The sequence below is a fragment of the Vigna angularis genome, chromosome 7 (genome assembly GCF_016808095.1).
Source record: "Vigna angularis cultivar LongXiaoDou No.4 chromosome 7, ASM1680809v1, whole genome shotgun sequence".
NCBI classification, from domain to species: Eukaryota; Viridiplantae; Streptophyta; class Magnoliopsida; order Fabales; family Fabaceae; genus Vigna; species Vigna angularis.
Genome location: NC_068976.1, coordinates 22,650,043 through 22,673,951, shown reverse-complemented (window position 1 = coordinate 22,673,951; position 23,909 = coordinate 22,650,043). Strand labels below are relative to the sequence as shown.

The window sequence follows — 23,909 nt, the reverse complement described above, 5'->3', positions numbered from 1 at the left end:
GTTTTACATGATAGAGCATACATGAGCATTTGCCGTCACACTAACTTTGCTGTCAAGTGCTGCAAAAATTGGTTTTAAGAGGTGATTTTGTGAATTTTGGTTTCTTTTCCAATTTTGCATGCATATTATGATTATTTTTAGGTATCCAGACGTGTTCCATCGTTCACAGTTTCATAAATCATATTTTTGGTTCTTTTAGGCATTTTATCAAACACTTACTGTGTATAAGGTTTTCTTTTAGGCATTTCCACAAACACTTTATGTTTCTCCATTTCTTCATCATTTTAGGCACTTTTAAAGTTTAGAATAGGTTTAATATCATTGGTTAACGTTTCTGCATCTCTACATTATTTTAGGCACTTGTAGTCTGTGTTTTTAGGCTGCATTCCGTTTCACTTTACTATGTACTCACTGTGTGACTCCATGCAAGGAATCTAGTGTCTTCACTGTGGGCATTCACTGCGTTTTGTTTTTATTTCAACTTAATTTATATAAATCAGATTTTAATTTAATATATTTTTATTAATATTTATTTTTTCATTTTAAATAATTATTCACTTTTCATTATAACATAATTTAATTAATTATAATTTAATTTAACTTACTTTTATGAAGTAAGATAAAATTATAATATTTATTTTTATAAATTAAAATATTTCTTAATCTATCAAACTGATCATATAATTAAATAATTCTCATCAACTTTTATTTCATTTTTTTTTATTTCTTATCATTTTTCTTAGTTTCTCTTAATTCTTTTCAATTTCACTTTTTAAAAAAAGACACCTCTATGTAGAAAGGTTCAACACACACATAAACATAGTTCTCTACAGTGATAGGATATTGTTTATTTTTGGTCAAAGTCTTACGGATTTGTTTTTGGTACCACTTCCAGAGATCTCTTACCAATTGAGGTATATAAACTTATTCATATCTTATTTTATCTGATGTGAGACTTTATTTATACCCAACACATACATTCATATTTATTTTCCATGCATTATAACTCATTTTAAAATATTAAACCATGATATTTAGACCTGTATAGAATCATGCATGATCTTCGGCTCGTAGTTTAACCTTGTATTTAGTTCATTCATCATTTGCATGCTACTTTAGGACCATTTTAAATTTATTTAGAGTATTTGATAGTATTTTATCAAGAAGAACAAGACTATAATAAAAGGAAACAATTTAACACAACATTGTGTATGTTTGGGTTCTAGTTTCAAATGCAGACAAACGATAACTTGCACTATAGGGTAGTAAGAACATTTATGAATAAGGAAAAAAAAAGTCAAATAGGTAGATTAAGTTGAACCGAAGTGTAACCCCAAACACAATAAAAAGTTGTGCATAGTAGAGAAAATTTCAAATGAAATATTGGTAAGACAAAGGGCTTTTCTCATTCTCTTTTGTTTTAAAGTTAGAAATGGACTTTAAGTCTAATTCAACCTCATAAAATCAATTTGTAGGATGAGATTTAGATTCATTTATAAACTATGAATTGGTCTTATCTCTAGTCGACGTAAGACTTCTAACACATCTTCTAAACATTTCATTTCAACAGTTTTTTTAGTCTATTTTTCCTTGTCATATCTTTGTTGATTTTCTCTTATTACTTAAAAAGTATTCTCCAGTTTCTAATTGTACATCAATCTGAAATGTCACATAAAATTCAAAAAATGTCTTTGAATTTATTTCATAAATTAACAAGAAAAATACTAGAAGAATAGTGTCAAAAAGTTCGATATATATAGAGACAAAAAAAATTCATATAAGCATGCCAAAAAAGGAAAAAAAGCAGTCGTGGAATTGATGTTGTCATGTTATTTAAAGGTCAAGAAAATGTTTATATATTCACAAATCTAGATAATGCTCACTTAAGAAAAAAATGAGCATATCAATTCCCATAATTGAATATTAATTATAATTGATCATATTCATTGTGTCTATTGCCTTCGTTGAAACAGGGTCAACAAAACTCTTTTTTGTATTTCAAAATGTATTTCTAAGAGTCTGGAGTGTATTTATGGATTTGAAATATGTTACAGAAGATTCATTCCTAAATATAAAAAGAAAATTGAATCAAGTATTCTAGAATATATATTTAGATTCTGAAATGACTTTCATGATACTTGTTCTGGAATATTCTTTTTGTATTTCGAATCTATTTCTGAATATAGAATTTCAGATCCAAAAATAGGTTCTGAATTAGTCATTTTCATCCGAACATGCCCTTATTTCACCTTCAATTCCAAACGTTACATGATAAATGAACGAGGTGCAACAAAAGAGCTGTAATTTCTCTCTATCAACTCCGTCCATTTATGAAGACCAAAAAAATTGGAGAGGATGGGAACGAAGAGGGTTTATTAACTTATTACAGTGGTTTATTATTTTATGTTCATCGATTTCTAATTTATTTTTTTATTGTTTCGTGGAATTTCTTCTTATAGTCTTTCTTTTTTAATCTTTTATTAGGGTATTTGAATTGAAAATTTTAGAAAGGCAAATTATTTTTATGAAAAGTTTGAGATATTTTATAATAAATTGTTGTTTGTACACAAAATTTTTAAAAAAAATTATAATTTTCAAAAATATTTGATTTATTCAAAAGAGGAAATTTCAAATTCATCTTAAACAAATTGGAATTTGAAATACTTCATTTCAAAATTCGCATAAAAATCTCAAGAGGTTTCGTTAATATGAATTGAGATTATTTTAACAAAATTTGATTAAAATATAATATTACAAAACAACATCAATATATTAATATTTTAAATTACTAAAAAATTACTTTTTGTAATTAAAATATTATATTTAAGAAAAATAAAATATAACAATAAATTTAAATTATCTTATTTAGATAAAAAATTAAAAATAAAAAAATTTATCCTATTTTTTGATATTATGTATATCATTTAGTCTTAAATATTTTGTGTGTGCATAATAAAAGCATTCAAAATTTATTCACATTCATATATATATATATATATATATATATATATATATATATATATATCATAAAAATAAATTTTTTAACTTGTACGTATAACACATTAAAAAATGTTCATTAAACTACTCACTTAACACTTGTATTCTTAAACAACACTTTTATTCTTAAACAACAATTAAATTTGATAAAGATTAAGGCTTGTTCACTTGAATGGATTTGAGGAAGAGTAATTGAGGGGATTTGAAAATAAATTTTTTTGTTGTTTATTTGAGTCAATTTGGAGGTAAGTGAGAATGAATTTGAAAGTAAAGTTTGTGAGAATTAGTCTAGGATTTGATTGACGTGATAGATTAAAAAAATTTACTTCCAAATCTAATTTCATTTACCTCCAAATTCAGTCAAATAATCAACAAAAAAATTTATTTTCAAATCCTCTCAATTACTCTCCCTCAAATCCACTCAAGTGAACAAGGCCTAACTAACATCAAAGATCGATATTTGGGTCGTGATTAGACAGTTAATTCCAAACATCAATAAAATATATTTAACATCAAAATATCTTTTATAAAACAACAACAATAAAAACATGTATCAAAACACTCAAAACTCAATAAATACATAACTTCAACGATGAGAAAACATAACTTAACTAATAAAATTAACTTATAAAATAATTTGCATCATTTTATTTTATTTTTATTCAACGTAAAATATTCAACAATTAAAACCTGTGTACATTAACAAATTATTACACGATAACTACAATAATATCAATGCCAAAAGGTGAAACTTTAAGCAAACATATTTGCTAAAATAAAAATAAAAACTAAAATATTGTAATATTGACCTTTATATGTAGTTGTCTCGATCAATCAATCTATCAAAACAAATATTGCTGATGAATTTTTTTTAGAAAAGTTTATCAATAAAATTGACACCACTGTTTTTTAAAATCTTTAAAATTCTAAATGAAAAATCAAAATTTTTTCCTTCATATAATACTTAATTCTCTCGTATCTAACTTATATTTACATTTAAATTCATCACCAATACTTTGTGAAATATATAGATACAAAATCAATTCAGAATATTGATATATAATGTACCTTTTATTTAATTATTAGAAAAAATTATTTGCAAATTACAAAATTGAATGAAGCCTATTATGGCACGCAGACTTTCACAATGAGTACTTCAAAATTCAAAACATTCCCTACAGCATTGAAGAGAAAAGTCGGGTAGCAATTTAATTATTACTTTTATTCGTTAATGGCCTTAGGAATATAGAATAAGCCCCATTCTGCTGTGTCACAATTTCAAAGGTTGACAATTTGTATCATTCATTGTAACATTCCTAAGTAAATAATTTTGGTTTTATAAAAATTTAATCATATATTTAATTTTTGTGATATTTTATAACCAAGTAATTTTAGTTCATTATTATATTTTTTTCAAATTGACAAAAAATGTTATGTGTCATGATGACAATCCTGTTTTCATTTAAGGTATTTGTTAGAGTAAACTTTGTTATAAAAAAAAACTTATTTTAATAAAAATTACGAATAAATATGTTTTAAAGTTTTCTATGAAGTATTCAAGTGTTAATTGTAAATAGTACTTGGATCGATCTCTGACTGAAAATGGTTTCAAAAAGCATACTTGTAGTTAAATTGCTCTGGAACCTGAAAGTTTAGAGCATAAATATAGAATTATCTCTCTACTCTTTAGTCCTTTTCAATAAAAAATAATAAAAGTTTTAAAAAATATTCTTAAGAAAAGGAAAAAAGTCAAACTTATGATGTACTTTTGTGTTATCAATATTAATAATAAAGTTTAATAACAAGTTTTTTTTATCATATATGTTATTTCAATGAATATATTAACAATTGGATGATATAATAGTACTGAACTAAAATTACACAATTTTAAAATTTAAAATTATCAAATGTAAAATTAAATTTTGGCATGAAAAAAATAATATTTTGGCTTAATTATTTGTTTATATAATATTGGAAGATATATGTATTAAATTGTTTTCTTGTTTACTTTTTTATGATAAAAAATAAAGTCAATGACTAAAATAAAAAATAAAAAATATTTCAGAAATGAGTTAAAAATATTATTTATATAGGGAGAGGAAGAGAGAAAGAGAGAACAAAACATAAATAAACATAAAATATTGTAATCATAAAACTTACCCTTTAAATTTTTATAAGGACTAAAATTACTAAAAATTGATTATATTTTTCTACACCTCTAGTCTCAAATGGGTTAACTTTTTTTTTGCATAACAATTTTTTTAATTACCGTAGTTACAAAATATAAGCATGTCCTTATTTATGGTTTTATGCCTAAATAATTGGGATTTGTGATGATTTAAGCATTATGAAGTAATTTTAGAACTTTAGAATTAAGAGCCTATTTGCTTTAAAATAACATTTTCTATTTTAAATTCGTTTACAAAGTCATCGTCTTATTTATAACATCTTTCTGTTTCAAAAACAAAATTACACTAAAAATGTTTTTCTTTTGTTTTATCTATTTTCTGTACATAACAGAAGGAAAAAAAAAACACATGTTTGATCAGAGAATTTTGAGGGGAAAATGGTTTAAGCAATTTGTTAAAAATAAAAATATATGAAAAGAGAGAGATCAAATTTGCTTTATCTATAAAAATATATGCAGATGATTAACCAATAGAAAAGTAAAACCTAGAACATGAAAACCAAGCACAGTCCAAATTAAGTAGATAAACAAAAATGTAATACACACAATTCATGACTTATTACAGACATCCTAACATATATTTAATTTCTACAGATAAGGTGATTACTAAAATAGTTACTAAAATAATCATTTAAATTTGAAAAAATAGTTACTAAAATAATAAAAGTGCAAATATAATTATTTTATAATGAGTAGTTATTTGAATTAAAAAATTTACTAAAATGATTGCATTGAAAATAAATTTTTATTATGAATAATTATTTAAATTTTAAAAATAGTAATTAAGAGTGTAAAATTGAAAAAAAAAATATGTATCTTTTTTATATATATAATTATAAACTCTATTAAGGGAACCCATCCTAATAAAAGTAACTAAATTATAATTTAGTTCAGATTTCGATATACTCAAATCCAAGTTTAAAATATTAAGAGTTTATTATATTTTTAAAAATAATTCTGTTATCAAATATTTTTAAAAGTATAATAAAGTTTGAATATTTTGGGTCTTATATATCGAATATATGGAAACATATATATTATATTATGATATGCATGGTGTATATGCTTAGTCAAAGGTATTTAATGGTATTTAGAAAGCTCTGATTAGGTTATTTATGCCACTTTGAAACTCAACACAAATGTTGGCATGCATGGAGTGGTGCAGTCATTGTTGCAGGGTTTGCCCCACCAGATTGGAACCCATCTACGGTGACATTTCCGTCGATTCTTGCAGGTAATTCAACAATTTCTTCCCCTTTCTTCATCTAATTTTACCGATAGAGATAAGTTAAAATTATAATATATAAATCTAAGTAATTTTTTAATATTAAGTTAAATCTAATTTCTTTTTAAGAACATTCATTAATTTTGATCTCCGAATCTTTACATTTGAATTATTTGATTTCAGTGTCTGCAATTTATGTGGAAAGGTTCTGTTAGATTTGGACGCATCGCTTCACGTGATATTTCCAGACAAGAATGCTGATAAAAGTTCCAAAATCGGAAACGACAAGAATGTACAACCTCAGAAACAAGAAACATAGTCAGTACTCTGATTTCTTCTCAGTTTTGTTTCTTTTGTTTAGTGTCAGTAGATTTTGTTGAGTTATGCAAATTTGGAGTCTGCATTATTCTGTATTTTGTGTGATTTGGAATTTAGACATTCATGTAGAGAAGAAGAAAATGTCTACAAGAGAGGGAAAATAGTGAAAAATTCAGGTGATGAAATTGGAAATAAGAGAATGATAATTTTTCATTCCTTAAATTTTTTTTACTAACTGAAGCCTTGATCTTTGTTTAAAGACTTGATCATCCAAGCAGATCATAGCTCACTTAATCATTTGATATTCAATTTCCAAACACGGTACTTTTCTGTCTTGTTAGTTCTTAAAACGATTTTGTTTCTTTATACTGTTATTTTTACTCAATTGTATGAGAACTCTTGAACTCAAATTACTTAATTAGTATTATAGTGATTGATTTTTGTACCATATGCCTACGAACATACGGAATAATCGGTTGGATAAAACCATGAGAAGTGGCCACCGATTTGAATAAGTTGCGTACAATACTATTAGGCACCATGTAATTAAGATTTAGTAAATGCGATTTATCACACAGTTATAAAGATGGGAGCCCGAGAGGCTGGATGACACGCAATAATAAGAATTCTTATGGTTATTAATCAAGATTACTTATTATAGTTACTTAAGAAATGCGTCGGGATCATATTACAAACCTATTTCGAAACCTACGATTAAAAATGATAATTTTTGTTAGGAATTTAAGAACTTACTTGATCTTGATTGGATTGTTTAGTAACTTGAGTATTAGAATGTCTTTAACAGGTATACCTAGATGCATGCATAGACATAAAAAAACTTTTAATTGTGTAGAATAACCTAAACTAATTTGAAAGAAAAGTGTAAAGAAACAGTTTCGGAAATATCTTAACCCTATGTCCGAAAACAATATTTACTTTTCAACTATAAAGTATCTTAATACTAAAAGAGAAGTAGCTTCAAAAAAATAGAAAAAGAATAAAAAGAAAAGAAGACAAAATTTCATTTGAAGAAAACAATTTATGATAATACATGTTCGTAGTTTTTAAGGCATTTAATGTAACACATAATATAGAAACTAGAAATAATGGAGAGGAAAATTGACATGCTGCATATTCTGTGTTTTTATCTGCAATTATTTTTCTTCGATAAAAGGAGTTATTAATCCTTTATTATTATTATTTTTACATTGCATGTGTTTATGGTTTTTACAGGATACAAGTCAGACTTTATCAGAGGCATACTTCTGTGTGACTTAGTATCTTTAAATTTACTATCTTAAACAATAAAGCTTATAGTTATCACAGATCTCAAATTTACAGATTATGTTAATTAGTATTTTTTTACCCTAAGCTACAACCCTTTATTCATTTTTATTTACAATAATTGATATCTTACCACCAAGTTTAAGGATGACAACACCATGCTTTGTAATCAACGATTCTTGAAGAATGGTTTATGATTTATTTTGTCATGTTTTGTAGTATAAATTGTCTCTTAATCTACATGATATTGTGCTTGACAAAATGGATTTGATAAAAAGTCTGAATTCATTCTCACATCATACATTCTCTGAAAGATACAGAGATTAAGTATAAACATTAGTCTCCCAACAAAAATCAGTTTAACCTTTCAATTCTTTTTGTTAGAAAAATATAAGGTTTAGTTAAATTTAAATAACTCGTAAATTTAGATATTTTTAATTGAGTTTTAAATAAACAATTTTCTATTTAGTATTTGAAAATGTATTATGTTTTAATCGGGTTTCAACTATTTAATTTTTCTTTTAATCGGGTGACATAGTTTTTATTTTGTCTTGTTATACCTTAGTTATCTTCACGAGTCATTTTAGGTTAATATTAACTTATTCTACTGTTCAACACTGCGATCGCGCTTTGTAGTGTTTAGTTTTAGTTTTTTTTTTTTTTTCTCTCATCTTAATTTATCCTTATTCAACAACAAAAGTAACACATAAAATAATATTTAAAAATAATTAAATGATATAAGAAGATAAAACAATATTTACGTCATCCAATTAAAAATAAATAATTAGTAGAGATTTAATTAAAAAATACAAAACTTTTAAATATTCAATACTTCAAAAAATTAATAAAAACTTAATTTTAAATACTTAAAACATAATAAAATATAAATATAAATAGGTTCATATAAATTTTCTTTATTAATCATAAAAAGATATTAGTGGGTTATTTGCATTCTAATATGTAACATCCCAAATTCTCATCCTTGAAAATTCATAATTATTATATTGTTACCTTACATTTACGATAACACTCCGTAATCTCACACTTAAAAATTCATAGTTGATATATGTCTATATATGTTTTAAAGTCAGATTTCAACTACAAAATTATCACTTGAGTTCTTCTACTTTATTCTTCTATCTTTCACTTCATTGGCAGTGAGTCAGACAACATTCCTTCATTTGCTCCCGTATAACGAATTATACGATCATCGCACATACCCAAACACAAACAAGTAGGGTGAGCTAACATGCAATCAATCATTTATAAAGCATGCATATTTACTTTGATGCACTAACAATTATGTCAGACACACTCATACCATCATACAACAATCGCATCATAGATACTCATCCATTACTTTGATACACTCAATAGACACTCATTCCACAATACCCAATAGACACTCATTCCACAATACCCAATAGACACTTATCCCGACGATATGTTGATGAGCGGTCAACGGGAGGTTACGCACTTATGATGCCTTCTTAGTCCTCAACACTATGTCCAAAACCGGCACATAGACCAAGACCTCCTGCCTTCCATACCATCCACAAGGTTAGTCCTCAACACTATGTCCAAAACCAGCACATCGACCAGGACCTCCTGCCCCTCTCACCACATAATTCATCCTTCTCTACTTTAGATTGAATGATTATTAGAGTATCAGGATAACCTCCAACTCAGGACCCTTAACATCAACATATACACACATACCATGGCATTACAGAATCTCTCCGCGAGACTCATACCATGCTCACATTCCTCAACTCATATTATACCCTTACGAAATATCCCCATAATACTCATATCATGTTGAGATGCATAAATTCAAATCCAATATAATAAATTACAATCATCACAGAAATCATACTAAATGAATATATCACAAAATAAATTAACAATACTAAAATATCACCATAAATGGTCGTCGGAGAAGAATCAAATGTTTGACGAATCAAACTCACCATAAACGCCAATACATATGACTAGACAACTTATTGGATTTGACCAAGGCTGCTCTATGATCAGAGATGTATTGATTCCGATTTTTAAGATTCCTCTATCCTACCATCACAATTATAATTCATAATTCCATATCTACCACAACAACATGAATTCATCAGACATTTTCATTCCAATGACATATATTGCACAATAATTTAACAGTACATAATCTGTTCAACAAGATTTAAGTTAAAAACTTGTCAAGTAGACTTCCAGGAAAGAGAGGTGCGTCACAATGGACAACTTAAGTACCAAGTATTTCCTTAGCCAAAGTGTTCCTCAACTAGTTTTAACAAATTTCTTATTTACAGATCCAAAACAACAACATATAATATTAACACCGAAATTCACTATAGATAGATATACAGTAAGCATTAAAAGTATTCACACAGAATTTTCAAGACATGAATAGTAATAAAACAATACTAAATCATAATATACAAGCTTAGAAAGGTTAGCTCCCCTACCTCTATTCCAGACTTCTCTTACTCCGAATTTGTTTTCCCTGAAAACCCTTCAGAACATCTACTCTTCTTGCAACTAAAAATTTCTTCCTAACTCTTCTATTTCTCAAGGTTTCTCACTTGATTCTTCCTCTCTTTGTGCAAAATAGTCTCCCCTCTCATGGCTATTTATAGTCCAAAAATTTTACAATTCATCAATTTTTTTAATATTATTTATTATTTTAATACTATTTTATTATATTAATATCTTAATCACCACTTACATAATGGATTCCTCAATAATGCCTTCAAATCTGAATGCTTTCTCCATTATCAATATTTTAAATTTTATTTTACTTTTTCGTTTCTTTTTTTTTAAAACAAAAAGGTAGAAAAGAGTTTGAACCCATCACCAAAATTTTCTACCAATTAAACTACCAAAATTTCTTATTTAACTTTCCATATTTTATAAACTTATTATATTTTCCATTCACAAATAAATTTATTACTACTAATAATAAAATTGTTACTATTAAGATAAATATTTTTCATGGATCTTACATAATATGTCAGAGTTATCTGAATTTTATAGAATCTATCATAAGTTTAGAGAGGCCAAAACATGCAAGTCATGCAAATAATGAGTTTTATTTCTTTATTTCCAATAATACTTTACCACATTTAAATTTATACAATTTTGAAAAGAAAGTGAGTTAAGCCCAAGCTTAACTTTGAAATGAGATATTTGGAAAACTAATTAGAATATCTATCAGAATTGGCCCAACACTATTCATGCAAGTCTATGGCCCAACCCATGATGACTTACAGCAGATAAGCGTAAGGAAAACAGAAGGCCACGCAAGCAATGTGGAAAACGAGTGTGAGAGGAGGGAGAATGGAGCAACAGTGAGCTTCTCCAGGCGATGAGGGCAGCAGCGACGTCAGCGCAGATCTGCGGTGGAGTAGACGGCAGTTGACGACGGCGAAGAAGGCAAAGATGAAGAGGGTAACACGAGAGGTAAGAAAAACGTTCTCTTTTCTTGTTATATTATGTTGTCTAGTATTGAAACTGAGGAAAATGATGATATTGTATTTTCTCTTACAAAAACAAAGAGAGAGAGAACTCTATTTATAGAGCTCTGTTCAACTAACTAGAAAACCTAATAACCTAATAACAGTAAAACCAAAACAGAATACATTGAATTACTGTCTTTATGACAGTAAGGAATCAATTTTATTCCCAATAGCCTCCCCTCAAGCTGGACGGTGGATGGTCGTTAGTCCAAGCTTGGGAACAATGAACTTGAACCTGATGCGATGTGGAAATTTTGTGAAGATGTCAGCCAACTACTCGTCGGAGCGCACGGGAAGGAGGTTGAGAAGGTGTTCTTGAACTTTCTCACGGACGACATGGCAGTCAAGCTCAATATGTTTGGTCCGTTCATGAAAGCTCTGGTTGTGAGCTATATGTCTTGCAGACTTGTTGTCGCAATACAAGGCTGGAATTCTTGACTCTTCTATTTGAAGGTCTCGTAGGAGATAACTGAGCCACTGTATCTCACATACAGTGGCTGCAAGAGCTCTATACTCAGCTTCAGTAGAGGATCTGGAGACAGTTCTCTGCTTCTTAGATTTCCAAGATACAAGAGAGGACCCAAGGAAGATACAGAACCCTGTTGTGAATCTTCTGGTGTTGGGACATGTCGCCCAGTCAGAATCACTAAATGCCTTTAGTTGCATATGGGAGTCAGTAGGAAAAAACAACCCTTCAGAGGGCTTGGATTTGATATACCTGAGAATATGTTGAATGGCCCGATAGTGATAGTCAGTAGGTGATTGAACAAATTGACTAAGTAAATTAACTGAAAAACATAGGTCAGGTCTTGTATTTGTGAGGTAAAGCAACTTCCCTATTATCCTCCTGTAAGGGTCTGGGTCATCCAGGTAACTTTCCAATTTGTACAAGCAACTAGTGTCACTTAGGAAGGGAGTAATCGAAGGCTTACAGCCCAACATTCCCGTCTCTTCCAGTATATCTAAGGCATATTTCCTTTGACATAGGTGGATACCCTTGTTAGATCTGGCCACTTCCAGTCCTAGGAAGTATTTGAGTTCTCCTAGGTTCTTTATTCGAAACCTATTGTGAAGAAGCTCCTTTATGCAATTGATCTCCATCATAGAGTCCCCTGCTAATACAATATCATCCACATACACAAGAAGAGCAGTAAAACTTGTAGGTGTCCTTTTAGTAAACAAGGAATGATCAGACTTAGATTGGACAAACTTAGCAGTTATTAGGAAGGAAGAAAGCATGTCAAACCATTGCCTACTGGCTTGTTTCAAGCCATACAAAGATTTGGTCAACTTGCAAACCTGTCCTTTATCATATATGTCCAGACCTGGGGTGGTTCCATGTAGACCTCTTCATTAAGGTCTCCGTGCAGAAAAGCATTGTCAACATCCAGTTGATGTAGAAACCAACTGTTGGAAGCAGCTAGGGCAATGAGTAATCTGACCGTGGTAAGTTTTGCCACAGGGGAAAAGGTGTCCAGATAGTCTATGCCGTCCTGCTGTGTATAACCCTTTGCCACTAAACGGACTTTGTACCTTTCAATGTTGCCATCAACCTTGTATTTCGTTTTATACACCCATTTACACCCTATGGCAGTCTTCCCTGGAGGAAGTGGGGTTAAAACCCATGTGTCATTGTCTTGTAGGGCTTTGATTTCTCTCTGCATGGCCTCTACCCATTCACTCATCCCTCTTGCCTCATTATAAGATGTGGGCTCTTTGTTCCCAGTGACAGTCATAGTGTACTTTAGATGTTTGTCTGAAAGGTTATCACATCACAGCAGGTCAGAAATGGGGTAGGGAGTTTTAAAACCATTTTTGATAGTTGAGGATTGATTCACCTGATGGACATAATCTTTCAAGTACGTAGGAGTCTTTTTGGGTCTGTCAGACCTTCTATATCTCTGATTGTTTGGACTGTTGCTTATACTAGTGCTGTTGCCTTCATTATCAGAAATTAGATCTCCTGGCTGTTCCACTTCTGTTTGTTCAATAATATCTAACTCATCATGTCCATCATTGCCAGTAGGATACTGATCTCTTAGGAGGTCATTCAGAGTATCAGCCTTGTCCCTTTCAACATCACAGTTTGCTCTACTGCTTTGCGGTTCCTTGTAAAGGAAAGTGTCCTCATGAAAAACTACATTTTTGCTTATAAAAAGTTCCTTTCTATTTATGTCAAGCACGATGTATCATTTCACACCACATTTATATCCTAGAAAATTTCCTTTTCTAGCTCTAGGGTCGAGTTTGCTTTTGTTATTCTCTAGAGTTGAGGCAAAACATAAACAGCCAAAGGTCTTGAGGTTTAAATAGGTGGGAGGTAATTTGTAGAGAAGTTCATGAGGTGTTTTCTGGTTAAGAATGGCAGTAGGCAATTTGTTTATTAGATAAACAACATGGCCAACAGCATAAGACCAGTAGGCAGTAGGAATATTGGCCTGAAAAAGGAGACTACGGGTCACATTTAGTATATGTTGATGCTTTCTTTCAACAACAGAGTTTTGTTCCGGGGTCTCAACACAACTCTTTTGGTGGTTGATACCATGCATATTATAGAAATCCGCACAACTAAACTCAGGGCCATTATCAGATCTAACAGTTTTAATTAGTTTGTTAAACTGAGTTTTAATCTTAGTAACAAAATTTTGTAATAATTCTCTAGTCTGACCTTTATTGTTCATAAGAAAAACCCATGTATGTCTACTGTAATCATGTACTATGGTGAGGAAGTACTTATGACCATGGACAGAGACAATATTAAGGGGACCTCATATATCACAATGCACAATTTCAAAGCATGCAGTGGTGGCAGAAACACTTTTAGGAAAATATAACTTTCGTTGTTTAGCATAGTGACAAGTGTCACAAACAATATCAGTGTCAACCTTAACATAGGGAAAATTCTCACATATATGTTTCATAACCTTGTCTCCTGGATGGCCTAATCTACAGTGTCACAGGTTTATATTAAGATTCTTAAAAGAAAAAACAGTCTTAGCAGTATATCTTTGATCAGATTTAGGAAAAGCTAGTAGGTAATAGAGGCCCTTCCAAGAATTAGCACATTCAATCATTTTCAATGTATGATTCTCCTTTATCTGGCAAGTCTTAGAGGAAAAGGTTAGACTGCAATCCAAGTCTTTAATGAGGCTTCGAACAGAAATCAAATTGAAACAAAATTCAGGGATATATAGAACATTGAAAATGATAAAATCCTTGAAAAAGTGTACAGTTCCAGCATGTTCAGCAGTTATAACAGTATTATTTGGCAGTTTCACAGAAATAGGTTTAATTTTATAAAAAGTGACAAAATTTGTCCTATCATGTCTCACATGATCTGTGGCACCAGTGTCTATTATCCATGAAAGAATACCTTGTTTATGTTCAGTGTCACTTCTCTGGACTTGATTGACTTTGTGAGGGGATTCATCAATCTTGTCCATCATTCTGAGAAGTTTTTGCATCTGTTCGGCCGTGAAAGAGTTGAAAATGTTGGCATTATTGGCTTAGTGTGTACTCTGTACCCCTTCTGATTCAGTGCTGTTCTGGCAGGCATTGGTAGTGCCCCAGTCAGTCTTCTTGTCGTGATTGTTGTCACCTTTCTTATACCAAGGAGGATATTCGTGCTTAGAGTAGCACTCATCAACAGTGTGGTTCATTTTGATGCAAAAGGAGCATTGCTTTCCATAGTTGGGATTCCTGCCCCTTCCTCTCCCTTGGGCACGAAATCCAGAGCCCCTTCCCTGGCCCTTCCATTGACTGTTCTTATCAGTAGCATTTGCCAGAACCTTAACCTCGGGAGAACTATGTTTCTCTTATCTTTCTTGTTGCATAATGAGAGAGAAGACCCGATTGATATTAGGTAGAGGATCCATCAAAAGAATTTGTGTCTTGACAGTACTGTAAGAATCATTTAACCCTTTCAAGAAACATATCACATGTTCCATTTCCCTATATTTTAAGGAAATTCTGGAGAGATCACAACTACATTGAATCTTACATGTGCAAGTAGGAATGTGTCTTAGAAATTCCAACTCCTCCCATAGAATTTTCAGATCAGTGAAGAATTGACTCACTCCTCTTTCTCCCTGCTTGATAGAGTGTATGTCCTGTAGTAGGTCAAAAATCTTGAAATAATCTCCTTTGGAGAATCGTTCTTTCAGCTCATCCCACCGTTCCTTGGCCTCTTTAACGTAGATGACACTTTCAGCAATCTGTGGGGAGAGAGTTTTTGTTATCCAAGACAATATCATCACATTACATCTTTCCCATGCATCAAACAGTGCATCAGTTTTCTGGGGTTTCTTTATGGACCCACCAATAAATTTTGTTTTATTCTTGGAGAGCAAGGCTCTTCTCATACTTCTGCTTCATGAGGAGTAATTCTTCTCGTTTAGAATCTGTGCAATGAGAGTGAGGCCCGGGTTCTCACCTGGATGTAAGTAATAGGGGCTGATTGGGTTGGAAGATTCACCTGAGTGCAGGTAGTAAGAATTGGATGGGTTGGAAGATTGATCCATATGAAAAGAACCCAAGAAGAACCCAAGAAGATACCAAGAAATGAATCAGAGGCAACGAAAGCAGAGCAGACACTAGACCTGCTCTGATACCATATCAGAATTGGCCCAACACTGTTCATGCAAGTTTATGGCCCAACCCATGATGACTTACAGCAGATAAGCGTAAGGCAAACAGAAGGCCACGCAAGCAATGTGGAAAACGAGTGTGAGAGGAGGGAGAATGGAGCAACAATGAGCTTCTCCAGGCGATGAGGGAAACAGCGGCGTCAGCGCAGATCTGCGACGGAGGAGATGGCAGTTAACGACGGCGAAGAAGGAAAAGATGAAGAGGGTAACACGAGAGGTAAGAAAAACATTCTCTTTTCTTTTTATATTATGTTTTCTAGTATTGAAACTGAGAAAAATGATGATATTGTATTTTCTCTTACATAAACAAAGAGAAAGCTCTGTTTATAGAATTCTGTTCAACTAACTAGAAAACCTAATAACCTAATAAGAGCAAAATAATAGTCTTTATGACAATAAGGAATCAATTTGATTCCCAATAATATCTTTTACAATAAATTAATACTAATATTTTACTGAAATGATACAATCAATGAAGCCATAATAAACAATTCAATTCAGAATCAAACCTCAATATCATTATCAATTGTATTTTTTTAAAGTCAATTTTAAATTTAGAAAGGGACAAAAATGGTAAACTTGTTCTAAATTTAGTATTATCAATTTAATTAATTCTTAAATTCCTGCACAGAACAGAAGGCTTTGTTTTATTGTAATAATAATGTAAATTAAATACTAATTAATATAAAACATAAGTCCAAAATATTTATAAGTTAATATTATAGAATTTGGAGCAGTTGAATATCACTATTATTCCCTTCTTTTAAATGAAAATATTAATGTAGGGTAAAGTGCATGATAAGCCTGTGGAGTAGAACGTTCCAATTGTCATTCGTTCATTGGTCTCTTTTTTTTATTCACCAAAACCGAAAAAGCAACATCTCCAATGTTCCAGTCTCTTCTACTTCTATCTTATTTTTAAATTATAAGAAAAAAAAATAAGTTAAAAGAAAATAAAATATAATAATTTTGTTTCATTATACTTTAAATATTTCAACAACGAAATCCAGTGTCATTTGTTTGACTGTAATTCATTTTCTCACACTAATAATAATATAAAAGCACGTATTTTATGATTAAATAATTAAAATTTATTTTAATATAATTATACTATTTATAAAAGTTTTATTCTTAAATTGGCATCGTAATCATCCAAAACTCTTTCCCTTGACATAAACACCGACAGCTAACACTGAAGAGAATTCTTCTGATGCATGTTCTTATATGTTTTCCTGTATTTCAAAATCACTCTTTTCAAAACTGTTATAAAAATTAATTTATACTTCTAATAATCTCAATGATAGTACAAAATAAAATACTGATAAAACAAGATTTCCACGTTTTTAGTTATTTTTTTACAAAAATATTGTTTCAATAATAAGAACTATAATAATATATATTTTTTCAAATATTTAATAAACTTATAACTAAACTCCAAACCCCGCTAAGCTCATTTTGTTGCACGTAAAAGAAAACTGGATTTAAATTCAATTAAAGTTAATATTTATTAGCTGAATTAAATTTTTGTTTAGTATGTAAGAAAAAGAGCATTTACATGTTTGAATTTATTTATTATGTTATTATGTTGATTACTTGCTGTGAAAATGACAAGAGTATTTTTACACTAACAGAAGTTTAAATATTTGTTTTTTCAAACTCTCTAAAATGTATTTTAATAATAAAACTCTCTAAATGAGATTCATATTTCAAAACAAATAATTGAATACAAAGATTAATATTAATGATTTTATCTAATAATTTATAAGTTTATATCTAATTTCATGTCTAAATATACGTATTATTATTGTTAAATTATATACATAAGTTTAATTTTAAATATGACATGTATAAGTTTTTCATATTATTAAGAAATTATCGTACTTGAATTTAGAAGTATAACACCCTATTTTAATGATATACTATTGTATCGTAGGATACCGGAACACTCCAACTGTCGACCGGTAAACCGGGTGACCATAATACATCGATAGTCAATTAATAACCCCGCATAATAACAGACCATCTTACGATCGTAAGATGGCGATCGTATATATATGTCGAGCGCATCAAAGGCCAACGTCGACCCGCGACTTACCTCCTGAACATCCATCGATAAAACGATCGTATTATAGCGATCACATGTTTGTGTCGATGCACTAACGATCGACAATTAACCAGCAATGTCACGACAATCCAGTAAAATTACCGGAGGAAACGCATCCGGTCAACTTTAGTCAAACTAACATATTAAATCTTAATAAACGGTTAGGAATATAAGTTTAATGTCACGAATCACGGGACTTACTGATTCGGTACTAAGCACGATCTAAACGGTTACAATTTCCAAATGGTCAACTTCTATAACTGACCGGATTTTCAGGTAAACGGTTTATTCTACTATTTTAAATATGAAAAGCAGAGAGGAAAAAGGTACGTTTTTCCTAAGAGAAAATTAAGCTATTATTAACTATTGAACTAAGGGTGCTGCTTCCTCCACCTCCCCGTTTGCTCCCTTCACCTCTCTCTTCCTCTTTTACCCCTGATTCTTTCTTTCTATTTCTATTTTATCCTTCAGTAAAAGTTTACTTTTAGGATTAAAATTTTATAATTTCTACCCACTCCCCCTCCATAACTTATTGATTCTCTTTTACATGCTCTCATTCTTATTCTTTCTTTGTGGGAATTCTTTCTCTTCTCTTTCTTTCATTGCTATGGTGTGAGTATTGCTATGGTGTGAGTATGGTGAGTAAGAGGTTGCCCGAAAGAATTGTTTTAAAAGGGTGACAAAGTTCAATCTTTGTGTTGCTTGAAGGTGGTGGTGAACTAACAAAAGTGTGTGTAAATAAGCGGGAAGGTACGTAACCCTAAATTAATATGAAACTCCTTAAACGGATATGAGCATCCGTCACCGTATATCAACATCTGTTTAACATAAAACGGATGTCGACATTCGTCGACGGATATTGACATCCGTTTCAAGTCCAAACGGATATGCGACATCCGTTCCTGGATGTCTTCTTTCTCCTTTCAACACACGCACACACAGGAAGCTCCTCTGAACACACGCACACACAAAGACAACAGAAACCAGAGCAGAGCAGCACATCATCAACCTTAAACACAATATATTACATACATTTATAAGAAAAAGGCTTATAAACATATCATGTAAATGAAAAGCAAGAAACGAAACAAAGAAACCAAGAAACAAAAACTACCCTCTCGTAGACCCAAGCACCAACCATTGCACACCCCGCTGCACATACCGCCGCACCGCCACAAACGGGTGGGAATGTGGAAAGAGAGGAACTGAGACTGGGAGAGTTGGGGTGGGATGCGCGAATGAAAGAAATAAATTTGGGGTGAGAATGTGAGAGAAGGAGAGGTGGAGTAAACGGATCTGGAGTTGGGGGTGAGAATGTGAGAGAAGGAAAGGTGGGGCTGCTGAGACTGAATTAGAAATTTAGAGTTTCATGGATGGGTTAAAAGTAAAAAGAATAATAAAAAAAGTAAAAAGGTTATTTTTGTAATAAATAAAAAAATGCAAAAAGTTAAGGGAGGTGGAGGGAGAAAAGAGGATGGTGGAGAGAGCAACACCCTTGAACTAAACAAGTTCAACAGGCCCACTTTTTTTGACTTGAGGGTCGGAGTGCCTTTGCAGGTACCCACCCCATTCAAGATAAAGGCATCATAGGAGTAGAGGAAGCTACTCATCAGGTTCATATTTTGGTCCCAACTTTTATACTGAAACAACTACTACTAAAAATATATCACGAAAATAAATAATTCACAGGACTTAAGATTGAAACTGTAAAATAATTTTAAAGGGCTTAATTGATCCCTCTCACAATCTTCTATTTATAAGAATAAATTGATACAAAAGTATTTGATAAATAGGGTAACCTTAGACACAATATAATCATGATAAATAGGATAATCCTAAACACAATATAATCATGATAAATAGGGTAACCCTTGACACACTATAATGATGATAAAATAGGATAAATATTCTAACAACAAGTATATACCTACATAGTGCTATTAGAGTTATATCAAATATACTTATGATAAATATATATATATATATATATATATATATATATATATATATATATATAGGTCCTATACAATTAAAATATAATATTATATTGATTCAAATTATAATAAGGTTTTTAAATGAAGAACATATACATCATCTTGCAACTGGTACATTCTTATTTGTTCACATTATAAAGATAATCATTACAAATAAATAGAACACATAAACAAAAACAAATATAAAAGAAAGGGTAAGCTAACGTGCAAAACGAGTAATCATACAACAAATATAGATAGACTATCATGTATAAATAATTCATATCAACAATCATAAAACATAGATATACTCATATTATACTCGACAATCTAGATACATGTATTGATATCGGAATCTGGTGAGTTATGCACTTGTGGTGGTGAAACAATTTGCTCACCCAAACTACCACACATAAGATTAGTTTGTCAATCATCTTTGGCCAAGATAAAACCTCTATACTACGACATTTCGTACCTTTCATCACATATCCCACCATTTTCTACTTGAGATTTGATGGTTATTAGAACAACATGATAACTCCCAACATTAAATCCATGTATCAATACATACATTAATGAAATGTCACCATAGAATCTCCCAATGAAATCCATAGAATAACATCAATACATATACCATACTCATCATCATCATAATTTAATTCATGTATAGCCATCATATACTCTTGTACATGTGTAAAGTACATTGCAAATTAATTTCAAACAGTCGTGGAATAAGAAAACTGAAACATGTATACTAGCGCTCAAAAGTAGTGCCCAACAATGGGCTTCTCACTAAAGGTGACACTTAGCGACAGCCCAGGTGCCCAACGCCAAATCTTTCGCAGAAGGTGGCGCTCAATGATAATCTTGGCGCTTAATGCCATTATTCTGTCAAAAATTACGCTTAACGAAACCCTCTTGTTGCTCAACATCCTAGAACAAAAATGCTTCAGACCTATAGTGAAACACGATGCTAAATTGTGTTCTGCTACCGCTCGGTGGCAAAGCATTTTGCATTTTCCCAACTCAATGGTACAAGACTAACGCTTAGCGATATTGAGTTAAAATGCTCCCAAATTTGCAAAATGAATTGGTGCTCAACGCCAACTTGCCACCTCTTAACTTTGTGTGAGATATCAACCGATCAAAATTATGTGATTTTGGAAAATGACACTTGTTCAAATGGTCAAACTGCTATTCCTTTCTTAACACTTGAGTCAAGAACAATTTTTAATGTTTGAACACACCAATTGATTCAATTGATCAAATTATAAGATCCTCAATCAACACAAAATCAAACAAGACAAATATCTAAAACAACCAAGTTCAATAGATTAAACTTCATCATACAACTCAATCATGCAAATAAAAAATTTAAAGATGCTTATAATTTAAAATAATGCAAGTTTCCCTTACATGAAAGACAAACTAACAATTCAATAATTCCAAAAAGCACCTTCAAACACACTCGAAGCTCTGTCTATTAATATGAACAACACAAACACGATTAGGACACACCATTAGAACCAATGATCAAAGACACTCTTATAGAAAATTCAAACATTACACACAAACCAAGATGGCCCACATGAACAAAGAAACGTATAAACTAAGAAAAAGGTAACAAATCGACTTACTTTAAATTTACCTTAAGAATCATCCTAACAAGATCTTTAAATAGACTAATTAGCAATTATAAAGTATAGAAAAAAAGAAAAGAACTCTAAAAATAAAAAATTTAAAAAATTTATACACTTTTAAAATAATAAAACTTCTTTGTAAGAATTATATTTATGTTTCAAATTTTTATTATTAAAATAATCAAATATTTGATTTTAAATAGAATATCGATTCGATTTTCTGTATTTTGATACTAACATAAAAAGTCACTATTTTGAAAAAAAAATATTAAGTACAGTTATATGTAAAAGATTCAAATTTACTCACCACTAATTATGTTAAATATTTTCATGGGAATCCATCAACATTTGTGCAAACACGTATATTAATTATTATATTATATTAGATTGATGTATTTTTTTTCTATAACAAATAAAACATTTTTACATTTTTATTATCCCGTCTAAATTTATAATTATTATTATTAGGCATAATAACATATTTTAAAATCATAATTAAAGTAAGACTTAACGTATTAAGATATAACATGTGTGCATTTATATTAATTTATTTATTTCCTTTTTTTATATACAACTACGTACTCGTGTTCATACATATCATTAATTTAAGTTATGTGTTAGTGACAAATATTTAATTTCTAACATCTCACTAATAATTATATTAAGTATTAAATAGCATTTAACACAATATATATTATCATTTAACTTGTTTTAAAAGCAACTCTTCTTCATAAGAAATCATATTATACTTACATAACTCTGAAAGCAAAACTATAAAAACGAAACATAAATACACATATTATTTTTTATATCATCAGTCTATATCACTTTTGAGGTTTTTGTTTTGCAACCTTATATTTTCCCATAAAACACTATACAAACAACATGCAAATGACACGATAAGATAAGATAGAGTTTTTAATTACTTTTAATAATTGTATATATTAAATCATATACATATTATAATTACATTTCACCGATATATTACAATGGAATAAAAATATTTATTAGAAATCACTACATAACTTTGAATTCATTATTATTGACATTGACTATCACAAACTCTTGATTATTTTATAAATACACATTAAATTAGATTATAATCGTTTTTGTTTGAGACTACGTATTGTTTATGATATAAAAAAGGTGTATTTCATTCTTGTTTGTTTATATAGATTGGAATTGATTTATGAATATGAAAACGAAAGAGTATTGACTCACCGAAAAAAAATTACAAAATTTTAAAAATAAAAAAAAAGTTTAAAAAGTAAAATAAAAATTATAATATTAAAAATATAACTTTTTTTATTACAAATATGTTTTAAACCATTAAAAAAAATTATTTAATATAATATTTTAATTTATTCTGTTTTAAACGTAATTATTTTTAAAACCTTATACTAAGTTTTATGTAAATATCATTAATTATAAATTTTATTAGATAACCTTAATTATATTTTTACATACTTAAAAAATAAAATATTTAATAAAAAATATTTAAATTATTATTTAATATTAAAATGATAATATTTTTTTAATAATGAATTTTTTAAGACAAAATTATTTCATCATAGTTATTTTTATATTTTATTATCGATAAACATATATTATTTTTTAAATAATATTACATTAAGAAATAAAAGTAAAATATATTTTTCTAAATTTACTTTTATTAAATAACTAAGTGTTTATAAATCATAAAATAAAAAAGAATATATAAAAAAGTAATACTTTAAATTTAAGTCATTTTTTAACATAATAAATATGTAAAATATATGTTAGAAATTTTTTTAATGATGATTAAAATGTGTGTAAAAAATAACTATTTATTTAAAAATCAACTCTTTAAAATAAATATTAATATTTTTATTTTAAATGATAGTATTTTACCTACTAAAGCTAAAATATATTTTTTAAATTTAATTTTATTGATTAATTATGTAATGAAATATCATAAAAAATAGTAATATAGAAAAAATAATTAGTATTACAGAAATATCAAATGAC

At 29.6% G+C, this 23,909-nt stretch overlaps 1 protein-coding gene across 1 annotated transcript; it reads right to left on the bottom strand.

Moving 5' to 3' along the window:
* Nucleotides 1–11,812: 11,812 nt before the first annotated feature.
* LOC108336544 (uncharacterized mitochondrial protein AtMg00810-like) lies at nucleotides 11,813–13,275 on the bottom strand. Its single transcript, XM_017573021.2, has 2 exons — nucleotides 12,839–13,275; nucleotides 11,813–12,707 (listed from the first exon to the last, which is right to left on the bottom strand). The coding sequence occupies exons 1-2, from the start codon at nucleotides 13,273–13,275 to the stop codon at nucleotides 11,813–11,815; spliced, it is 1,332 nt and encodes a 443-aa protein (XP_017428510.2).
* Nucleotides 13,276–23,909: the final 10,634 nt, after the last annotated feature.

Bases quoted from the DNA above. Each gene is read 5' to 3' on its own strand.
- LOC108336544 (XM_017573021.2), bottom strand. From the start codon at position 13,275: ATGACTGTCACTGGGAACAAAGAGCCCACATCTTATAATGAGGCAAGA. The intron at 12,708-12,838 runs GTTTGCAAGTTG...GTTTACTAAAAG, and splicing joins ACATATATGATAAAGGACAG to GACACCTACAAGTTTTACTG.